We start from the raw sequence: 20,186 nt of genomic DNA on the forward strand, positions 1-20,186 counted from the left end.
CCTAATTAGGGTTTATTAAAAAAAACAGGTCTTTAACATCACAGATGTCAGCATCGGTTTTTTTGAGTCCGGCCATTTTGAAAGTGGCCTCGAACCCGCTGCCCTACTGGTTCTCCTCCAGGTGCGAGTAGTGGATGAAGACCTTGTGGATCCAGTCGGTGTAGAAGGGCACGTTGACGAAGATGCCCGGCCGGTTGGCCAGGGCACAGCCCCGCCCGTGCACGCTCACGCCCACGATCACTTTGCTCTCGCCCTCCTGGCACACCAGGGGCCCGCCGTAGTCCTTCTGCAAGGGGACATGGCGGCAGAGTCACCACCGCCATCTCCACAGCCAACAAGGGCACGCTGATACAGAGCACGAGCATGGGACTACCGCACAGTGGGTTTTAAGGTCATCCAAGCCCTTCGCTGCAAACAGTGGGGTTAATTTCTCCACCACCAGTCTAGCTCCTCCTTAAACGTTATGCAAAGCAGTCATTTGGAGTTAGAATGCTCCACACATACATGAGACGGAGAAGGAGGAGATTAAGGTTCATTAAAGAAGCTAAAGCTACAGAATGATTAAGTGACTAATTAAAAGCAAGTGCGGATTCTTTAATGGCCACATTGAGTTTAATGGCTACTTTGATTTAATGGCAAATCTGTACAGCTGAAATCAGTGTCCCCATCACTGCACTCCTACCGCCACACACACACACACACACACACACATACATCCATACACACACACACACACACACACATACATGCACACACACTTTTAAATAGAGAAATGGTTTTACTAGAGGGGTCTGCCATCCAATTACCAAACATGGCAGTGAAGCTAGGCTAAGCTAGCAGCATCCCGGCATGGGACAGAGACCTGGGGGGGGGTGATCCGGGTTCGGAGCGGGGGGGAAACTCACGTCGCACACGCCCTCGTTCCTCCTGCCCCCGGCGCAGATCCGGGTGTCGGTTATCTGGATGTTTCTGCGGTGGAACTCCACGCACTTCCCGTTGCTCACGATCGGCAGCTGCACCGATTTCAACACCCCTTCCTGTCCGGTCCCTGATCGGAAAAAAAAAAACACGGTGAGATTTCGGGGAGTCAGGAACCTCCCCCCCCCCCCTTCGAAAGTTACCGCGCTCGTTTCACAACCGTAAACCGAGCCGCGGAATCCGTGGCGAGTTCGTTCTCCCGGCGGACGAGTCCGCCAAAGGGTCGAAACGATGGTCTGGTGAAACAGCTGGACGTTTAATGAAACTCCAAAGCGGGGTTCAACCGAGTTCAGCAGCGCTGGCTGACCTACTTGCTCCCCCCCGGTCCTGGAGGGTTACATCATCTGCCATATACGGCGCTCAGCCCCAGTCCTGTAGACCAGCACAGGCTGCAGGCCTACAGTACTTTACCCCTGGAAGGTCACGACATTGGCAGCCATTTTGTTCCATCTGGCCAGTTAACCGGCCAGACTCAACAGGTCAGCGCCTTTGAAAGAACCGGTTTGGTCTCCCTTCCCAAGGTCCGGGGGGTCCACAGTGGATTTAAGGAGAACCAGAGGCCCCCCGGCTGGAACGCCGCCATTTTTTGAGTTTTAAGATTCAGGAACGGCGTAGCGCTAACGGTCCGGCTGCGCCGCGGACCGCGGCCCTCAGGTTACGAGGCCAAATCGCTATCCCAGATCTTCTCCCCCCCCGACCGCGATCCCGGGGGCGCAGGAAGCTGTCAGGCTCGGTTAGGAGCGATTGAGCCCTTAACCGAGCCGCGGACGAGGATCGGACGCGGCTTCCCTGTCCTCGCTGCGAGCACGGCTCCAAAAGGACGCCATTTTGTTAAGGTGTTCCTGGCAGCCATGTTTTTTTCAATTCTATGCCTTTAATTAGCTCTATGGGCACACAAGCACTAGAACTAGAACAACAACATTGCTTTTCTATACATTAGCAAAGACAAAACTATTACTGACATTTGCTGAGGCATAACTATATTCTAGAAATTTCTTTGATATAGAGTTATAGCAGATTAAATACAGTGGTTAGCAGCATTAATACAAATGTACAGGCTGATGACATTAATCTGCACTACAACACAAAAGTGGAAAAAAAGTGATGAAACAGGAGCTCGGCTCGGAAATGAAACCTGTCAAAACGTGGTGTCGCCAGGACGACGAAAGCCCCCCCAAACCGTACCTTGCGTCTCGCCCCATCCGTACATGCTGCAGACGACTCCCTCCTTCATGGCGCACCCCGAAACGGGCAGGAGGATGGTGTCCACGCGCTCGCCCAGCATGGCGGGTCTGGGTACGGGACAGACACAACAACGCAGGCTGTTCATCGCCGTGCCGACAAGGCGCTATGCCCCGCCCCCCGCCGCATTGTGAGGCCCGTACACTCACGGTACCGTGGGCCAAAACTCGCCAGACCCAGTTACATTAACAGCAAACCCGCCTCAAACCGTAATATCAATACCAAACCTCCCCCCTTAGCACATGCGCCACAGATACAGCATCTGGGGTCAAGACCAATGAGTCTCATGCAGCTTGCATTTAACGCTGGACTTCCCTTCAGATAAAGTGAGACACGTCCAAATGTGAAGCCCTAGATCTCCAGAACAGATGTACTGTACAGTAAGTACGTTCCGATACACGCGTGCGCGTGTGCTGCAGATGATATGAACCGCATGCTTTTCGGGGCGTGGAGGTGTACGGGGAGGGGGGGGGTTTGGAGGGGGCGAGGGGGGGGGGGGAGACGGCGCTCACTGGGAGAGCTTCAGCAGAGCCAGGTCCGAGCCCTCGGGGCCGCAGATGATGTGGGCGATCCTCAGCTCCTGCCGGCTCGAGGGGCCCCCCCCGCCCGAACCGTTGAGGTGGAGGAACCCCGCCCAGATGCTGTACTCGGACAGGTCGGGAACGCTGCGGCGGAGAGAGCGAAAAGCTTCGCTTCAGCCTCGCGAACATCAGCTCAGTTCACTTCAAATGAATCCAGTACAATTTAAAACAAAAATAACATGAACATGCAGCCATAACTGTGCAGTGATTCTCACAGCGACACTTCACGAAATAAAATGGCAGTGAATCACCGCTTGTAGCATGAAAAACAGAATCTTCGGTAATGCATTCTAGAATGACACAAATGAGTCACAGAAACCCGGAGATGTGAAACAGACTCACGTGGCACGCGTTCAAGAAATCTTACGAAGACACTGAGACACTATTTAAAACTCCTCTCGACACTTCGTGGGAATGCCTCGTGGAGCTTTGATGTGAAGTGCAAAGATTTATTTAAGTCCGCTTCAAATGACCAACTGCCACCTTGTTTTTTTTTTGTTGTTTTTTTTTTAAATGAAAGATTACCATGAGGAGAAGCACTGCCGGGTCGTCAGGACCCACTTCTCTCGTATGAGCGTGCCACCACACCAGTGTATGTTCCTGGAGAAAGAGAGAAAGGCAGCAATCAGCAGAGCTGTTAAAACATCACAGCGACATGATCGCAGGGGTCTGAAATGCTCCTTACACCCTGAATTTGACGCACAGTTGTTATCTTACATTACATTGCAGGCATTCAGCAGACGCTCTTATCCAGAGCGACTTACACAACATTTTTACACAGCATTTACACTGCATCCATTTATACAGCTGGACACATACTGAAGCAATGCAGGATAAGCACCTCATCATCATAATTATTATGTTTCAATATTTTTTTTTAACACATGAACTACGCATGAAGGAGAAGGCTTCCGGAAAGACCCGTACCCCTTCTGTATGCTGACCATCCAGCTTCCGTCTTTGCCCCGGACGTGGTCGCCCCCGACGATCCGCGTCGTTTTGTGGAAGAAGCAGGGAACCTTCGGTGTATCGCCTTGTACGAGAAACATGGACACGTTAAGGAGAAACGTTAAGCACAGCTTGCTCAAACATTCACCTCCGGGACACAATCACAGAACGTGGAAAAAAACCCCTCAGTGACTAGGGGAATCTGTGACTGAAGGAGTCAAACACAAGCTCATATAAAACGCTGCATTTGAGCCACCATAATGCCTCTGTTCAGGAACAAGAAAGGAAAAACATCCTTAAATTCGAGCAACAAGTGGATTAAGGACTTACTTTTTGGAGCAACTGTATTCGAGGGCAGCTTACCTGTTAGGAAAAAACATATTACAATGAAATGAAGAGTGCCATTGCTATATTTACTGAAATTATCTACATAAACATCACATTTATATTACCCGTCAATACTACAGAGGGCATTGCAAGTCGAAAAGGATACGCAAAAAGCAATAAGAGTTTCATATGTTTTCTCAAAGAGTTCATTTTAATGCTGTACGTCTTGTGTGCGTACAGTGTGTGTGGTGGCATCTCTGTAAAAAGTGCTATACAAAATGGTGCCGACTGAGTGTATAACACGGTTAAGGTCTCTAGAAAATGACTGGTCGACATCAAAAATAATCAAACTCGCCAATCTGTTATCCAGGAATCACTTCCTGAAATTCAGTTTAAGGATTTGCAGTTGAAACATCATTTGTGAGGTGCTCCACACATGACCTGGGTCAAATACGTAACTTGTTTCGGATTCAAACATTTATCTGTGCTCTGTTAGTCTTGCCTGGTGCAATTGAGCCAGCCAACATGGCCAGAAAGTGGAGTTTGCATTTTTTTTGAGAATATTTCATTGGTTCCAATACGCCAGACAAGTTCAGTAAAGCGTAGAAAAGCATTTGAATCCAAAGCAAATACGCATTTGACCCGGGTCTGGTACTCACAGGGCTTAATCATGCAGTAGTCCCAGGGGATGGATGAGCTATTGGTGTAGCACCAGGGCCCGTGTTTATCCTTATCTGGGTTCCTGCAGTAGTTCGTCTCCAGCCCGGCAGCTAACGCTGAGGCTTCCCTGTCACCGCTATGGACAAAAAATAAATGAATAAATAAATAAAAAAGACAAAATGGCATACAAAGATCATCTATGTGATCAAGATCTTGCATCCTATTCTACATTGAAAAATTCTCTTCCTGCTACAGAAGGCACCTGAACCACCCTTGAACTGTGGAAGCGCAGAAATCCTGCAACACTCCAGCAGAAAGCCATAGTCCTTCGCCAAACCACGAATCCAAGCAGAAATCGTAAGTTTCCTTTGACTGATGCTCCCTGGCTGCACCGCGCACAGCACGGTCAGCGAGAAGGTTACATTTTGGCTGAACTCCGCTGTTATGATACGACGGCTATTTACAGAATAGAATTCCATAAATGCTGGAGTCAGTGTTCTCCGAAGTGCACTTTTGGGACGTATAAAGTGTGAGACCTTGGTACAGCGACAAGGCACAGAGACCGGACCCGTGCAATGCCAGGGGCCGGCCCGCCAGTTACGTGCTCTCCCAAACTGAGGGGAGGGTAATGTGGCGATGGGACAGGGGCCCGCATCATGAAACAGGATAATTGAGTTAGCTGGGTAACTGCCATTCAGGGTTTTACCCAGTCCGGTAATCCTGCTTCGTGACACCGGTCCCAGGCCTGCAGGTACGACTCTGAATTCCAAAAATAAAAGGATTAAAAGATGTTTAAAAGGTTTTTTTTATTTTAAATTAGTATGGTGTAGATAACGCAGTGATACATCCAGCACCACCCAGTAAATATCTCAGCTGAGAGAGAGAGCAAGAGAGGAACAGAGAGAGAGACACAGAGCGAGAGACTGGCACAGAGAGAGAGAGGCAATTAATCTCACTGGCATTAATTCAATGCTCGTATCGAGATAACTGGCAGCATAATTGCCAAGGTACATTAAAACAGCACAATGCACAATAAAAGAACAGGGAGTGCTGCCTCTTCCAATAATCTTCCCGCCGATTTGTAGTAACAATGGCGGGGCAAAGTCCAAAAAAGCTCACATAAAAAAAAAAACCTGCTGGGTTACTGGTTACGCGGGAGGAATGATAATTTCCCATCTCTCCCGAGCATAAACAAGCCCTCCCCAGACGTTTCTCAGGGCTGACGTCTGACCCAGACTCCTCTGGACGCGAGCCAAATTAAGAAGCTTGACTGTCTTTGATCTGCTCCACAGCGAGGCCCGGGCAAGAACTTCCTCGGGTCGAAGGTCACCTCTGGAACATCTCCCGCTAGCCGCGCTATCGTTGCCTGGCAATTTTTGTAAATTAAGTAATGCTAACAGCTACGCACAAACGGCAATTAAACGCAGGCCCCCGAAGCACCCCCCAAATGGGGCTCCTCCGGGGTTTTGCCTCGCTTGAAAAATGGTAAAGGGTCTTATTATCTCAAGTTTGATAAATGTGACCTGACAGACAGTCTATCCCTGCGGCTCCAAGATTTCATTTGTGCGCTCTCTAAACCCTTTTGCGAGCTTCGCAGATTGATCCTCGACAAGTTCCAGATTCAAGCCAACTGCGCGTTCGTTTAAAACCAGTTGGCAGGGGACGCAGGTAACAGAGGGCAATTCTGAACGGCGAACACAGACATTTTCAACGCTGCGGGTCCATAGGGTTAATCTTGTGGGGGGGGGGGGGGGGGGGGGGGGGGGGAATGCACATCAAAGAAGTGGGGAATCATTGTTAAAGTAAACCAACATGCTACTCGGTGATAAGGAGAAATTATGAGAAAGAGTCACGTCGGTCGTAAGAATTAAGACATCACCCATACACATAACGCAAGCGTGTTCTCCAATTCAAAATGAAATTATTTGAGATAATATAATTAAGGGTTACCCCTGACTTTGACTTCTGTACAAAGAGTTTTTTTTAAATCTTTTCCCCGGAGTGGCTGAAGAGTGGGAACAAACGGGAGACTCGGCCTTGAGAATTTTTCTAAGAATGCCCCCACACTGCGGGGGAAACCAACTGTGGGACCGAGCTGCGTTTCCTTGGAAACAGACCCCCGTATATACTGTACTGCGACGTCAGAGCTCTCGTGCTTTGGGGGTGACCTCTCCAGACTGCACGGAAAGCAGACGCTGTTCGGTCTTTAAAATCGAGGCTCAAAAGTTTTTAGGTTTTTAAGCCTCTTGATCGATGCAATCACCTACAATCTACACTAATACCCTTCTCTCACTATTGCACGACAACTACTGCAGTCACCAGTGAGGCTGTGATAGAACTATGTGAAAAAAGTGCTACTGAAGAACAGGGATTAAAACAGGGGTTCCCTCGTCCCGTTTTCAACCAACGCTGTGGGGAAGAGGGGGAGGGATTAGGACGAAACGGGCCACCGTTACCTTCTGCTACGGTCCTCCCAAGGTCCACAGGGAACGCCCGATCTCGTCTTGGAGAGGCGGCCCCCGTACTTCTCCCCGACGCCTTCGTAGCATTCTGTGAACAGAGAGAGACCCCCCCCCAACGGGGTTCTCAAACCGCATCTCCCAGCGTGCTCGGCAAAAGAGTCTGAGAGCGATTGACCTCTCGCCCCCCCCCCGTGTCCGTACCCTCCCGTAGGGGGGGGGGAACGGTAAAAGAAAGCCAGAGCGCTCCGGGCCCTGTCGGAGTCCGTTCGCCTCCAGGGCTGCGGGGTTTCGTTCTCACGTCCGCCTTTTCTCTAAATAAGCCCCCCCGGACCCGTTTGCGCTCGTCGTAAATTGTATTTGAGGGACCGCAAACGTAAACGGAGGGTCACTACGCAATAATAAAAGAAGTAATAAAAAAAAGTAGCAGTGACAACTGTGGTGCGATAAACTTGGGGAGGTTTTGGAGTGCAAAGAAGCATGGAGCTCAATGACATGCCCATTTACTGCATCTCCACAGAGGCTGACACATCAAAAAAATATGATGATTTAAGCAGTCGTTTAAATAAAACTATAATTTAAGCGATAAAGGAGGTAAAAATATTTAAAACTGCACAAGAAAGCCAGTGGGAAAAGTCTCTAACTAACTACCTTGGGTGCAATTAAACAGTGTCACATGGCAGAGATAGACGGTGGGTAGATGTGTCCAGCTGAGGCACTGTTTCCAGATTCAGTTTAACTGTACCGATGCCAAGGTCGGCTATAGCTGAACCAGCGGACCGCAGAGTGAAAAGTGGCAGTTTGGCTGCCCTCGTTTCAGTGCACGCTTATGCCAGTCCAGGACATACAGTAGGACTACAAAAGGGGGCCTAGAACTACAGTTACAGCTTGGTATTCACACACGAGGGAGAAGAGAAAATGAAGGTCAAATGAAGGTGTTAAAGATATATACGTCTGGCACTGGAACAGCTAACGCAGCATGTCGCTTGGAGACAAGAGGAAGGGACTGCACCTGGCTTCACTGATGAGGTCACTGACCCCCCCCCCCCCCGTGAACACCAGAGAACAGGAAGAAGAGGAGAGCTGGGGACGGGTGGGAGAAAGCTAACGTCGGAAACAGCAGGGAGGAGAGGATGCGAGCGCATGAGATTTTTTCCACTGACAAAACACCTCTCTGCAGGTCGCAGGCTCACTGCAGCACTGGACGGTTCTGTCAGTGGAGAAAAAGGTTCTGGAAGGTTCTGTTAGCACCTAAGGCCCCCTTAACAGTTAAGAATCAAAGAGGACGGATGGAAAGCAGGAAGTGGGTATCTGGTGAGTCGACAGCAGGGGTCACAAACTCCAGTCACGGAGGACCGCGGTCTCTGCTGGTTTTTAACGATTTCCGTCCAATCAGCAGCCGATTAGGCCTCAGTAACAAGGCGTACTGACACCGTTAGCCAATCAATGAGTCAGATTAAGCACTTAAGGGCTGCAGCACATCAAAAACCTAGCAGACACAGCGATTTGAGATTGAGATCCTTGGTCCACAGAATCTGTGCAGTAACCCGAAAATGGGGTCACAGAATCTGCACAGTAACCTGAAATAGGGGCGCAGAATCTGTGCGGTAACCCGGAAACGGGGGACGGGGACGGGGGGGGGGGGCGCGTCCCGTACCTTCAGGCTCGCGGGCGTCGGCCTCGCAGCGGGGGATGTTGGTGCAGAAGGCCATGCGCACGGCGGGGTCGGTGGTGAAGCACCAGGGCAGGTCGGCCCCGTCCGGATTCCTGCAGTAGTTCTCCCGCAGGTCCCTGAGACACGAGAGAGAGAGAGAGAGGGAGGGAGAGAGAGACAGAGAGAGAGAGAGAGAGAGAGAGAGAGAGAGAGAGAGAGACAGAGAGAGACAGAGAGAGACAGAGAAAGAGAAAGAGAGAGAGAGAGAGAGAGAGAGAGAGAGAGAGAGAGACAGAGACAGAGAAAGAGAAAGAGAGAGAGAGAGAGAGAGAGAGAGAGAGAAAACACAAAGTCGACTAAATTGCTATCGAACCCTGAAAAAAGACTATACTCCAGCAGAGTATCTCTTCTCTGTCAGAGATACAAAGCAGAGACGGATCCTGACCAAATACAGACTCAGTGACCACACCCTTGAAATTGAAAAAGGCAGACACAGAAATTCATGGCTACCAAAAGAAAAACGAATATGTGGTCACTGCAAGACAGGAGAGGTTGAGACAGAGATGCACTTCCTCCTAAATTGTACAAAATATACAAATATTAGAAAAATATATTACCAAAAATTCTCAGAAATTATACAAAACTTCCATTCTTTATCAAAGAACAAAAAATGTGCAGTCCTATTAGGACAAGGACCAACAGCCCCAATTGCGGCTCAATATGTCTCAGCTTGCCATAACCTGAGGGACACTGAGTGACCATTGTACATAATTATAATTATCTATTTATTTATTTTATTTTATTAATAATAATAATAATAATAATAATAATAATAATAATAATAATTTTGTTTTTTAGAATTTATTTATTTATTTTAATAGAATGTTCATTATTAGTATTCCACTGTAAATATGTATTTTGAATTGATTTATGATGCTTTGGCAATATGTACCTATGTATTTCCTGCCAATAAAGCAATTTGAATTTGAATTTGAGAGAGAGCCGCCCAAACTCAACCGTCAAGATGGCGTTCAGCAATCGGTCAACACTCAAAATGAACAGTACTCCTGGAATACAGGTTTCCCCTGGATAATGGAGGCTCACTAAATAAAGGAAGCTAACGTGACACAATCCCGTATGAATGTGACACCATATTTACTGCATCCTGTGAACACCGCAGACACCAGAGTAGCTGCATCAATCAAGGCAAACGCATACAGACATTTGAATTTGGATAAAAGCGTCTGCCAAATAGACCTAATGTAATATAATGAATATGAATATTGCCAAATACGTGCCAAACAAACAAAGATTGTCACAGATTCAAACGAAGACTCTTTAACTGAGACTAATGTTCAGATTAACACTAAATTATTACTGTGAGGAGCTGGATGTAGTAGAGCGATATCAGCAATGACTTCCTGAACAGGGTGTACTGAGGCATAAGCCATTTCTGATCTACTCTCCATTACGGCTCCTCTTTTAAAATCCTATGGGGAGATGGCTGAGGGTGCGGGGTCGCTGGTGCAGAAGGGCCCAGGGACTCACTTGCACTTGTAGTTCTGGGGGCTGTAGGAGTGGTTGTGGGGGACCTGGGAGTCCCAGCGCTGGCACGTCACCCCGCTGGGGGTCACGCCCACCGTGCCCCGATACCCCTCCCCCTGACCCAGGAAGCACTCGGTCGTCGAGTGCGCGTCGGTCTCGGGGTCTGAGTCTGAAAGGGCGAGAGAGCGAGTGTGAGTGAGAGAGCAAGAGAGCGAGAGACAGACAGAGACAGAGAGAGAGAAAGAGAGAGAGAGAGAGAGAGAGAAAGAGAGAGAGAGAGAGAGAGAGAGAGAGATAGAGAGACAGAGACACAGACAGAGACAGAGAGAGAGTGAGAGAGAGAGAGAGAGAGAGAGAGATAGAGAGACAGAGACACAGACAGAGACAGAGAGAGTGAGTGAAAGACGGACAGATAGAGTGAGAGAGAGAGAGAAAGAAAGAGGTGCATTTATCTCAACAGCAATAAGGATTTCGATGCATTGAGATAAGTGTTAACATAATTACCGACATACACTGAAGCCAAATAAAAGAACAGAAACAATAGAAACAGGAGTCAGCAGATATTCCCGCATGTGCGTGAGTGCGGGGGAGTGGGGTGTTGGTGATGGGGTTTGGGGGGGGGGGCAGTTTAAAACGGGCCATGCGGACCATGACTACACCTGAGAGCTGAAAGAGAGCATTTTCCCACGAGTGACACACGGTTACAGTTAGCATCCATCGCCAAGTCAAATACAGCAAGAGACCTTTCAACAGCGCACATACATTTTCCCTTGTTTGTACATTATCATTTCCATGTATGAATAAAATTTTCCTCCTATTGTTGCCTTGTGGTAATTTTTTTTGTTTTGAACCACTGCCAGACTGACAAAATCGTGTCTGTCTCTATACCGAAGGCTCCAGTCTTCTGAATTTTCTATGTTGATCGATGCAAAACCTTCTTTCTGACCCAAGATAACCTTTCGCTCTCCCAACCCCCCCCCCACCCCTTATCCATGCGTGCAGCAGTACGAGACGTGGAGACGAATCCCATTTGCACCCTGGAAATAGATTAATCAAATTGGATATAATTTTCAGCACTCGACAAACCAGCTCTGCAAGTAAAACCTGCAGTCAGTCTACTTGCTCAGGAGTCCAAAAAAAAAAAAAAAAAAAAAGAAGCCAGACACTACATCGTATCTTCAATTAAACTCGCTATACTGTACGCGGCTTGTTTGACGGTCTGCGGCGTGAACACCGAGCCTATCTCGGCGCAGATCGAACGGGATTTCGGTTGACGCCGAAAACAAGACCCGAAAAACCGTAAACAAGCCGGCTCTTTGTCCTCCGACGTCTTGAAGTCATTACCCACAAACCGCAGCTAGATTTAAGACCACAGGTTTGGCCTGTGGTGAATTTAAAGTGGGGGGGGGGGGGGTAGTGGTATCAAATTCCATCATTAGAACAGAAAGCAAGGCTTCAGGTAGAGGGGGCAACCTCCTGCACAAGTGCTGTATCTGACAGCATGGAGGTTATTAGTAAGTCGCAGTCTTCCTGTCAGAGAAGCTTTGCGCCATTTTGCATGTTACCAGTGAGTCAGATTTTCACAAGAGGAAAATTACACGTATAAATGTCCGCTCGCCACTCTTCACCCTGAGCGGTGGGTTTGGGAATGACACCAGCGAGAGTGAATGGAGAGGTCACGTCAGAGGCACCATAGACTCACCATCATTAAAGTAACGGGTCGGTGCTGACAGAACTAGGTGCTTGAGGTTTCTATGGCCCCAGAAGGGACGAGGATGAAAAATGACCCGACCCCCCCCCCCCCCCCCCCCCCCCCCCCGCCTGTCTGTGTTTTGTCTTTGAGGTAGACCAGGAGTTTACTCAAGAAACTTCACCAGCAGAGATTAAGCCGATTAGCCGGCAATAGCGAGGGTCTTTCTTAAAAAAGAGAAGAAAAGAAACAAACACGCCAGCCGCATGTCATAGTTACTGCAGTCCCGCGCAGCTGTGGGGCCGATTTCACCAAGGCATCACCGTACCTTTTTTTTTTAAATCTCAAAATTATGACCCCCCAATCGCCCCCCCCCCCCCCACCCAGCATTCCTCAGGGGCTGGCGGTAAGGCGGCCGCAGGGCAGGCTCAGAGATGGGTTAGGGGGAAGGCCGTAAAGGGCAGGCTCAGAGATGGGTTAGGGGGAAGGCCGTAAAGTCCCGCAGGCTCACCGCACGCTTTGACGTCGCAGTACTCCCACGGCGTTCTGGGGTCCAGCGTGAAGCACCAGGGCCGCAGGCGATCGTCGGGGTTGCGGCAGAGGTTGTCCTTCAGGCCCTTGTCGGGGTACCTGCGAAAGCCAAAAAATAAATAAATAAAATAAAATAAAATAAAATAAAAGGAAGCTGTCACACAGAGCGGAGCACCGCTAGGGAAATAACGCTCAGACTAGACGGGGGAACTGCTTCCACTCAAGACGCGACCGCACAATCTGGATCCAATGTCTCTGAATCACCCGCCTCGGCGAAAGCACGGGGGGGGGGGGGGTGAGGAACGGGCCGTCTTATCAAAACAGAGCGCCGAGGAGCACCGTATGGGACCAAAATCTGCCGAAACATCAGGTCACGTCTCCTCAGGGCCGCGAGGCCCGTATTGCTATCCCCCCCCCCCCCGTCTTAAATGACCTGGTGTTGAAATGCTACTGCGCACAGGTTTAAACCATTAGGCCGCTTTCTGATAAGGTGAGTTCACCCCCTTTCATTTTTTTTTTTTTTTTTTTTTTTTAAAGCACAAAGGGCGGGGCCTTGGCAAAGATGTTCATTCATGATAAAGATTTATTTGGCAGGCGTGCCGAGTGAAGCGCTGAACATTGCGTGACGCCGAATCGAAGAGGTTAGCGGGGGAGGACGCGGGCGGGGACGCGGGCGGGGTCGGACGCGGGCCGCGGCGGACGGGCCTCGAGGGACGAACGGGCCCCGGCGCCGGAAGGTTCTCCTCGGACGCGTCGCCGAATCGTACCCGCCGCTCGACGCGAAGCCCAGCTCTAACGCGCGCCCGCGCGCGAATCCGCTTCAACGATACGCGCGCGGCGGGGCCTGTCGACAGCTGTCTTCGCTACGGGCCTTCTGAGTTAAGGCCTCAACTGTTTTCCATGTGCGCGAGGAAAATAAAAAAAAAAGGAATAAAAAAAAAAAAACTTGGACTGAAAATATACTTTTTATGCATTCCTTACAGCATTTTTCATGCCTAGGAGAACAAACCTTAGGGACGGAAAAACAAGAAAAACGCAAAAATACTGTTGACATTAGCCTCCGAGAATAAGCCGTTTTCCCAAGACGTCGATGGGAATTTGACGAATAGGCCGAACACACGCTGCTTTTTCACAAAGTCTCGTTCGATTTTACATAGCCAGCCGGTCACACGCATTGGATGTGGATCATGGAAAAATACCAATAACCTGTCATGCATCACGCAAAAAAAGTTTTGAGAACAGTGAAGTTTACATAACAGAATTATTCCCAATTAACAAATGTGCAGAAACACTAGACATATACAAACATTACAGCAGGGATATAAATATATAAATCATATTCATCTATGAATAATCTAGGGGTGTTCACATAGCCAAAGTGCACTAAATATGTGCAGAAAAGGCCAGTGCATTTATGAAGAAGCTGCAGAGGCAGTTTGTCCCATCAGACAGGCAGGACACAACCTGGTACATGCTGAAGTTATTCCATGACATCACTTCTATGAACAAAAACATTTCACATAAGCCTCCCTATGCATTAAACAACATGGAGCGATGAAATCTATCACTAATCAGGGGACCCCTTGCTCTTCATCGTCAGATTTGACAACACATCAGCATACAACTGGCGGAGCAGAGTTTGAGAAAACCTTTGTTTTACGCTGAGCTTCCCTTGTCTTGGAAGAAACCGACAAAAGCTCTTACAATTAGATGACATCACCCCTCTGGGTGGGGGAGGCTCTCTCCACTGGAGAAGACATTCAGCTGCACGCACCTAAGTCAGCTTTGGCCCAGACGTTCTGGAATGTTCTACCGTTTCTCTTGTTTTTTTTTCTCTTGTTAACAATTGTGTTCTGCCGATTACACGCTGGCTTTAACTGTGCCATCTACGGTACCGTATGAAACATGTAGTTTGTTACAGTCTTTAATGCAGCCCCCTATAGCCAGGCTTCTCTCGATATCCGCGGGCCGTTTTCCCCAGTGACTGAAACGCCGAAGGATAAGACACGGGAAGACAAACATCGAGACTGATGCCAAACCCTACGAGGGCCTCATAATAATGCTAATTTACATACAAGCCAGGCCACCCCCCCTGTCTGGCTCCCGGGCGGCAGCTACGCGGGCCGCCAGCGCCAGAGACCGAGGCACGCAGCCGCAGAGATCGCGGTAAACACCGTTCCGTACGCCGTCCGTCCCTCACGATCCCGCCGATCGAATCAGGTTTTTTTTTTTTTTTTTTTTTTTTTTAAAGAAAGAGTGATCTAGAGACCACCGGAGAGCTTGGCAGCAAGCTCTCGCAAAAAATAAATAAATAAATGAATGTAAAAAAATCTACACCCAGGGCTTCAACGGTCAGCACCTGGAAGTGTCGGTTTCTCCAGCTCCCCGCTCGTCTGTCTGAGAGAGCTTTTTTTTTTTTTTTCTCGTGTGCAGAAGGGAGTTGGGGGAGGAGGGGAGGGGGGTGGGATGGGGAGAGAGGGGGGGGGCTGGATGTGTCTACACTCAGGCAAAGATTACAGGAACCTTGGCAGCGGCGGGCGGGCCCGAGGAAATCACAAAAGCTCCGGCGGAGCGGCAACTTCGTACGGACGAGAGGACAAGCCGACAAAAACTGATAAGGGCGGTCCCAACGCGGCCCGGGGACCGGGGGCTCGCTCCGATAACAATCACACCCGGCGCACGCGTGCATCCGTACTCATTAGCACGCCGCCGCCGCGGCGGCTAACATCGCCTGCGAAAAGCGTCCCCCTGCGGAAACCGTTACCGGGCCTGAACATCTGGAAGGCGTTAAGCCGCGGAATAACTCAGCCATCCATCTCAATTTATTAGCAAAACATCCTTAGCGTCGACGCCGCGGCACGATCTCGCTCCGGTCCGCTCCGTCCAATTACGCTTTGACTAAAATAAAAAAAAAAAACTTTTTTTTTTAACTAGGTAATCTCCTACTTATAATACTTTGTAGCCTTTTCTGGACAGGGAGAAAAGCGAAAAACATTCGCAGGTCTAGAGTTGGCGCGTCTGGTTGCTACACGTGCGTTACTGTGTGCGAAGGCGAAGTCCTACAGTGCACTTAGCACTTAAGCAGCTACAGACATAAACAATTTGTTTGTTTGTTGTCCATCTGTTTGGAGTGGAACTTGAACATTCTGTCACCGACGGTAACAAAAAAGACAACGGGCCTGGAGCGCGAAACATGTGTGCGATCACGCTCGATCGTTAAACTGCGTACAAGAACGTTTCCAAGAACATTCCGGTGTTCATAATTGTTCTCTTATCTGTATTTGTTCGTGGATGTTTCCTTATGCAAGTCACATAAACAGGATTGCGCATAAAATTTACAAACAGCCCCCGCATTCATCATCTCATACATCTGGGATACGCACAAAAACAAAGGTCTGCACATGTGTCATGAATCCCATATTGTTTCTTCGTAGGAACATGCAAGAACAAACGTAAGAATAATTTAAGAAAAGTTGTGAGGCCCAATGAGTTTGTTTCAGCAAATACAGGCTGCTTGCCTTATTTTTGTATGGTTTATGCCGTTTGCTGAACAACCGCTGTTGTTGACACTGAAAAGGGTCGGATATGGGCACAGGTTTGTGTTTTAGCCCAGCACTAAGACACCTGATTCTACTTAAAGGTCTTGATTGAAGACCACAATTAGTTAATTATTTGAATCAGGTGTCATAGTGCTGGGCTTAAATAAACCCCCCCCACCCCCAACCCCACCCCCACCCGCAACCACGGGCCATTTTCAGATAAGAGTGGACACCCCTGATTTATACCTTTGATAAAAGAATAAAAAGATTTCCGCTCTGCGCTCGTTTACATTAGAGCTCATTCTACTGACGGCCGTGAGATAAACAGATACCGGTCTTCGGCTGAACCCGAAGCCCAGCGTTTATACGGAGGTTCTTTTGAACCTGCGGCTTGTTAAGGTGACATGTAGCATATGGTAACAAGGATGAGATCACCGTGTGCATTTGATCAGTGCTGGATAGGGCCGTCCAGGCAGAGTTGAACCTCAGTACTTTCAGAGGTACGGACTCAACCTCTCCGTCCGCCATGACACTAAGGAGGAGTGTCATCTACAATTTCTTGGAAGCTGTTCATTTTTTTTGCCCTATAACAGGCGCCCTACCTTTTCGGGTGGAAGGGGTGCCTGTGCGGCTCCATCAGGTCCCATCGCTGGCACTCTTTCCCGCTCTCGGTGCGGTCCACGGGCCCCCTGTAGTCCTCCCCGTTGCATTTCATGCACACCACTGCGGACAGGGAGAAAGTCCGAAAACAAAAGTAAAAATACTGAATGCCAGGCTTCTACAAAGGAGCAGGGTGGTATTTCATGAAGCAGGGATACAGAGTTATCTGGATAACTGCTCAAGTAAAACCCCAAACCCCTTCCCAAATCTGCAACATGCCTGAAGTAAAACAGAGCCATTCCGGGCTTTACTCAGCGCAGTTAGCCGGCTAACTAGGTAATCCTGCTTTGTGAAATACCCCCCCCCCCCCTCCTCCCCCCAGGAATAAGAGGCAGCCCTCCCCAGGACTCGTTATGTGTGGTCTGTCTGGTGACCTTATTTCACAGCGGGGGGGGGGGGGGGGGGGGTGCAGACAGTTGTGAGGTCGATACACACTACAGAGCTGGAGCAGTGGTTTACTTTGGAATATGTTTTTCCTCTTACACATCACGGTGTACAGTGACACATGATGCAAGATTATATATGGCAGTACACATACAGTTAGAAGGATAGGCCAGCTTTGAGCCCTGCTTGCAAATTGAGACATTTTACCAGACGTGGATTATTATCGATTACAGAATGACTGGTACGAAAGCATAAACTCAGGATCAAGCTGTTGGAGTTGTTGTAATAAAAGTTAAAATATATAAAAATGGGAAAGGTATGGAAATTCAATAAATACAATTTAGGACATAATCTTCAGATTTTCTGTGGCAAACTGTCTCATGTCACCATGGGAACGTTGCCTTACTTTACAACAACTGCCAGTCTTTGAGTCAGGGATTTTTGTGGCTTATTGTGTTCATAGGTTATTTCAAATGAAACCGATGAGCGATACCCATATCTTGGAAATATATGAAATATTTACACATTTTGGCAAAAGCACTTTAATAATCACAGTATTAAAACAGCTTATGCTGTGCACCACGTTAACCGTTCACATAATCCATTTATATATCTGGAAATTTAATGAACGATTCAGTTCAGGCACTTTGTTAGGGGATTCGACGGCAGGGTACCGCACACAGTAAAATTCACCTTGGCACAGTGAAAGTGGGCTTCATACTGTGGAACACAGACACAGCACAAGCACAGCCACTTCCCCCTCTCCAAGCATCTCTTCATTTCATGACTCATTGTGGCACATACACACGGCCATTTAAAAAAAAAAAAAAAAAAAAAAACAGTGAAAATACTGAAAACAGATGTCTATACTGGGAGATTCTTGCAAAGCCTTTGATTTATATCCTGATTATGGGAAACTAATTTGCTAAACTTGCCAAGCGACTCTCTGCCAAAACCCACTGATAGAAGCCAGGATGCTTTGACACTTGCTTCCAAAGGCATCACTCTCCTCAGGCTCAGACCAATCAAATATTCTCCCGGTTCTTTCTTACTGAAATTCCCATGTGAAATCAGGGATCCTTTTCTCTCCCCCCCTCCCCCCCCCCAAAGCACCTGTCTAGTTAATTTCTCTTGGGACAGAAAGGGAAACTCAAAGCCCCCCATTCTTATTCTCCCCAAAAATATCACATCTCTCATATATTGCCAACGAGAAACAGTTTGGCCCGGGTTCTAAAAAAACCCGGCACCTTTTTTTTTTTTTCTTCCTTAAAGCTAAAAAGCTCAAATGAGGGGGTGAGAGCGGCTCGCGTCGTTTCGACACTCAAAGCGAAAGATCGAGTGACCTCATCTCCCCCCCTGTGGAAAAGAAAAAGGGGGCGGGGCTTTACCGTCGGAGCACTGGGGGACGGCGCAGGTCTCGTGCCTCAGGTCGGGGTCCACGGTGAAGCACCAGGGCCCCGTCGTCTCGTTGTCCGGGTTACGGCAGTAGTTCTCCGCCAGGTCGGTTTTCCGGTCTCTCACGTGCAGGTACCTGCGTGCAGACGACAGGCGACATCAGCCCCCCCCCCGACACGGAGCAGGCGACATCAGCCCCCCCCCCCGACACGGAGCAGGCGACATCAGCCCCCCCCCCCCGACACGGAGCTTTCCAGGCAACACGGCTGGAAAAGACCCCGACGGGCCAGCCTCTTTCCCGAAAAGTTCTGACGTTGAGTGGCAGCTCAAAGCCTGGACATGGAAACCGTTTCAACAGCATCAGCTCTGGAGGGACCCTCTGCATAGTTTATTGAGAATGACACCCAGGGCTGTTGTTATGGGTAGCGACTGAAGGACTTTGTTCCGAGCCGGCCATAAATATCTGGCCACTTGAAACGCGCTCGCTCGTCTAACAGTAGGGCGAAACCGGCTCTGTAATCTGAGTTTTGAGTTTTTCCTTCACAACCGAAAAAAAAATTATTTATTCAAAAGAGGGCTCTCTCATCAATCAGTACTGCGCTCCCTCCGTACAGAACATAAGCTTTGAATTGCTATTCTGAGGGAATTTCCTCTGAAGCCTCTATGTTAATACGGCTGAAATATCTGTCACGCAAAATCACTCCCCTTCACTTTGGCTGTAATCTTCCTTATATGGCTCATATAAAAGAATGCTTTACCCTTCTCTCTTTGGTGCAATATCTGGAGAACCCAGCCGTCTATATGGACATCCACCCATATCCAGGGTATGTGACCTTTGGATCCAGGGGAAATGGTTGTAATAAAGTTGCTCAAGAAGATATGAGAAAGCCAACTAAAATACTTCTTGCAAAGTGGAGTCACACAAATAGGGACCTTAAAGCTTTAAGCAAGCCTGCTTCTGCTCATATTCCAGCAATTTATGTGAATTGACAACAATATCGGTGATGGAAGAATGTTATGAACTAAAAGCAGTTTGTTTGCTATTTACAAATACACTGCTCGTGATTGTCAGGGGAAGACAGATTACCTTTGTCATGCTGACATAAACTGATTTAACTCTAGATGGAAGAATTCCTGCACAATGACTCTACCCTTACGTTGTCATCCACATGATTTTAGCATTATAAGGACATAAAACAGAAATCAACTTATTTCCCTAAACCTGACAATTAGACACAATGAGTTAGTCCGGATGTGAGCAGCATGCGCACACGACCACAGTACAATGGGAGCAGATTTAACAGCAGATTACAAATCAAACGCTCGCAAAAAGTTAAATGTTGATGACAGAGGTGCGCGCGGACAAATTAGGAGCAGAAAGAGAAGTCGGCAACTGCCAGCGCAATCAAATTGCCGGGGGAAACCGGGGTTTCTTAGAGAAGGGGGGGGAGGGGGGGGGGGAAGCGGGCATTTTTGCATGTCTGCAACTCCATGCGCTTCGCTGGAAGACGCATGAACCGTGAGTACAGCCCATTAATCTTCAGACCTCTGGGTATTAGAGCCCCCCCCCTTCAACCCCCCCCCCCCCAAACA

General features: G+C 48.6%; 1 protein-coding gene across 1 annotated transcript in view; it reads right to left on the bottom strand.

Annotated features, from left to right (window-relative positions):
- Window positions 1-20,186, bottom strand: part of LOC118219269 (hepatocyte growth factor-like) — a 27,374-nt gene continuing 7,188 nt past the window's right edge. The window contains exons 5-18 of the mRNA XM_035402301.1: window positions 18,587-18,729; window positions 16,757-16,877; window positions 12,596-12,714; window positions 10,398-10,563; window positions 8,853-8,986; window positions 7,193-7,286; window positions 4,736-4,872; window positions 4,080-4,112; window positions 3,729-3,834; window positions 3,327-3,401; window positions 2,733-2,885; window positions 2,164-2,270; window positions 906-1,048; window positions 1-286 (exon numbers count right to left, since the gene is read on the bottom strand). Of these exons, the coding sequence (XP_035258192.1) occupies window positions 104-286; window positions 906-1,048; window positions 2,164-2,270; window positions 2,733-2,885; window positions 3,327-3,401; window positions 3,729-3,834; window positions 4,080-4,112; window positions 4,736-4,872; window positions 7,193-7,286; window positions 8,853-8,986; window positions 10,398-10,563; window positions 12,596-12,714; window positions 16,757-16,877; window positions 18,587-18,729 (1,714 nt within the window). The 3' untranslated portion in view covers window positions 1-103. The remainder of the gene's footprint in view (window positions 287-905; window positions 1,049-2,163; window positions 2,271-2,732; window positions 2,886-3,326; window positions 3,402-3,728; window positions 3,835-4,079; window positions 4,113-4,735; window positions 4,873-7,192; window positions 7,287-8,852; window positions 8,987-10,397; window positions 10,564-12,595; window positions 12,715-16,756; window positions 16,878-18,586; window positions 18,730-20,186) is intronic.

Source organism: Anguilla anguilla, chromosome 19, assembly GCF_013347855.1.
Source record: "Anguilla anguilla isolate fAngAng1 chromosome 19, fAngAng1.pri, whole genome shotgun sequence".
Classification (NCBI taxonomy): domain Eukaryota; kingdom Metazoa; phylum Chordata; class Actinopteri; order Anguilliformes; family Anguillidae; genus Anguilla; species Anguilla anguilla.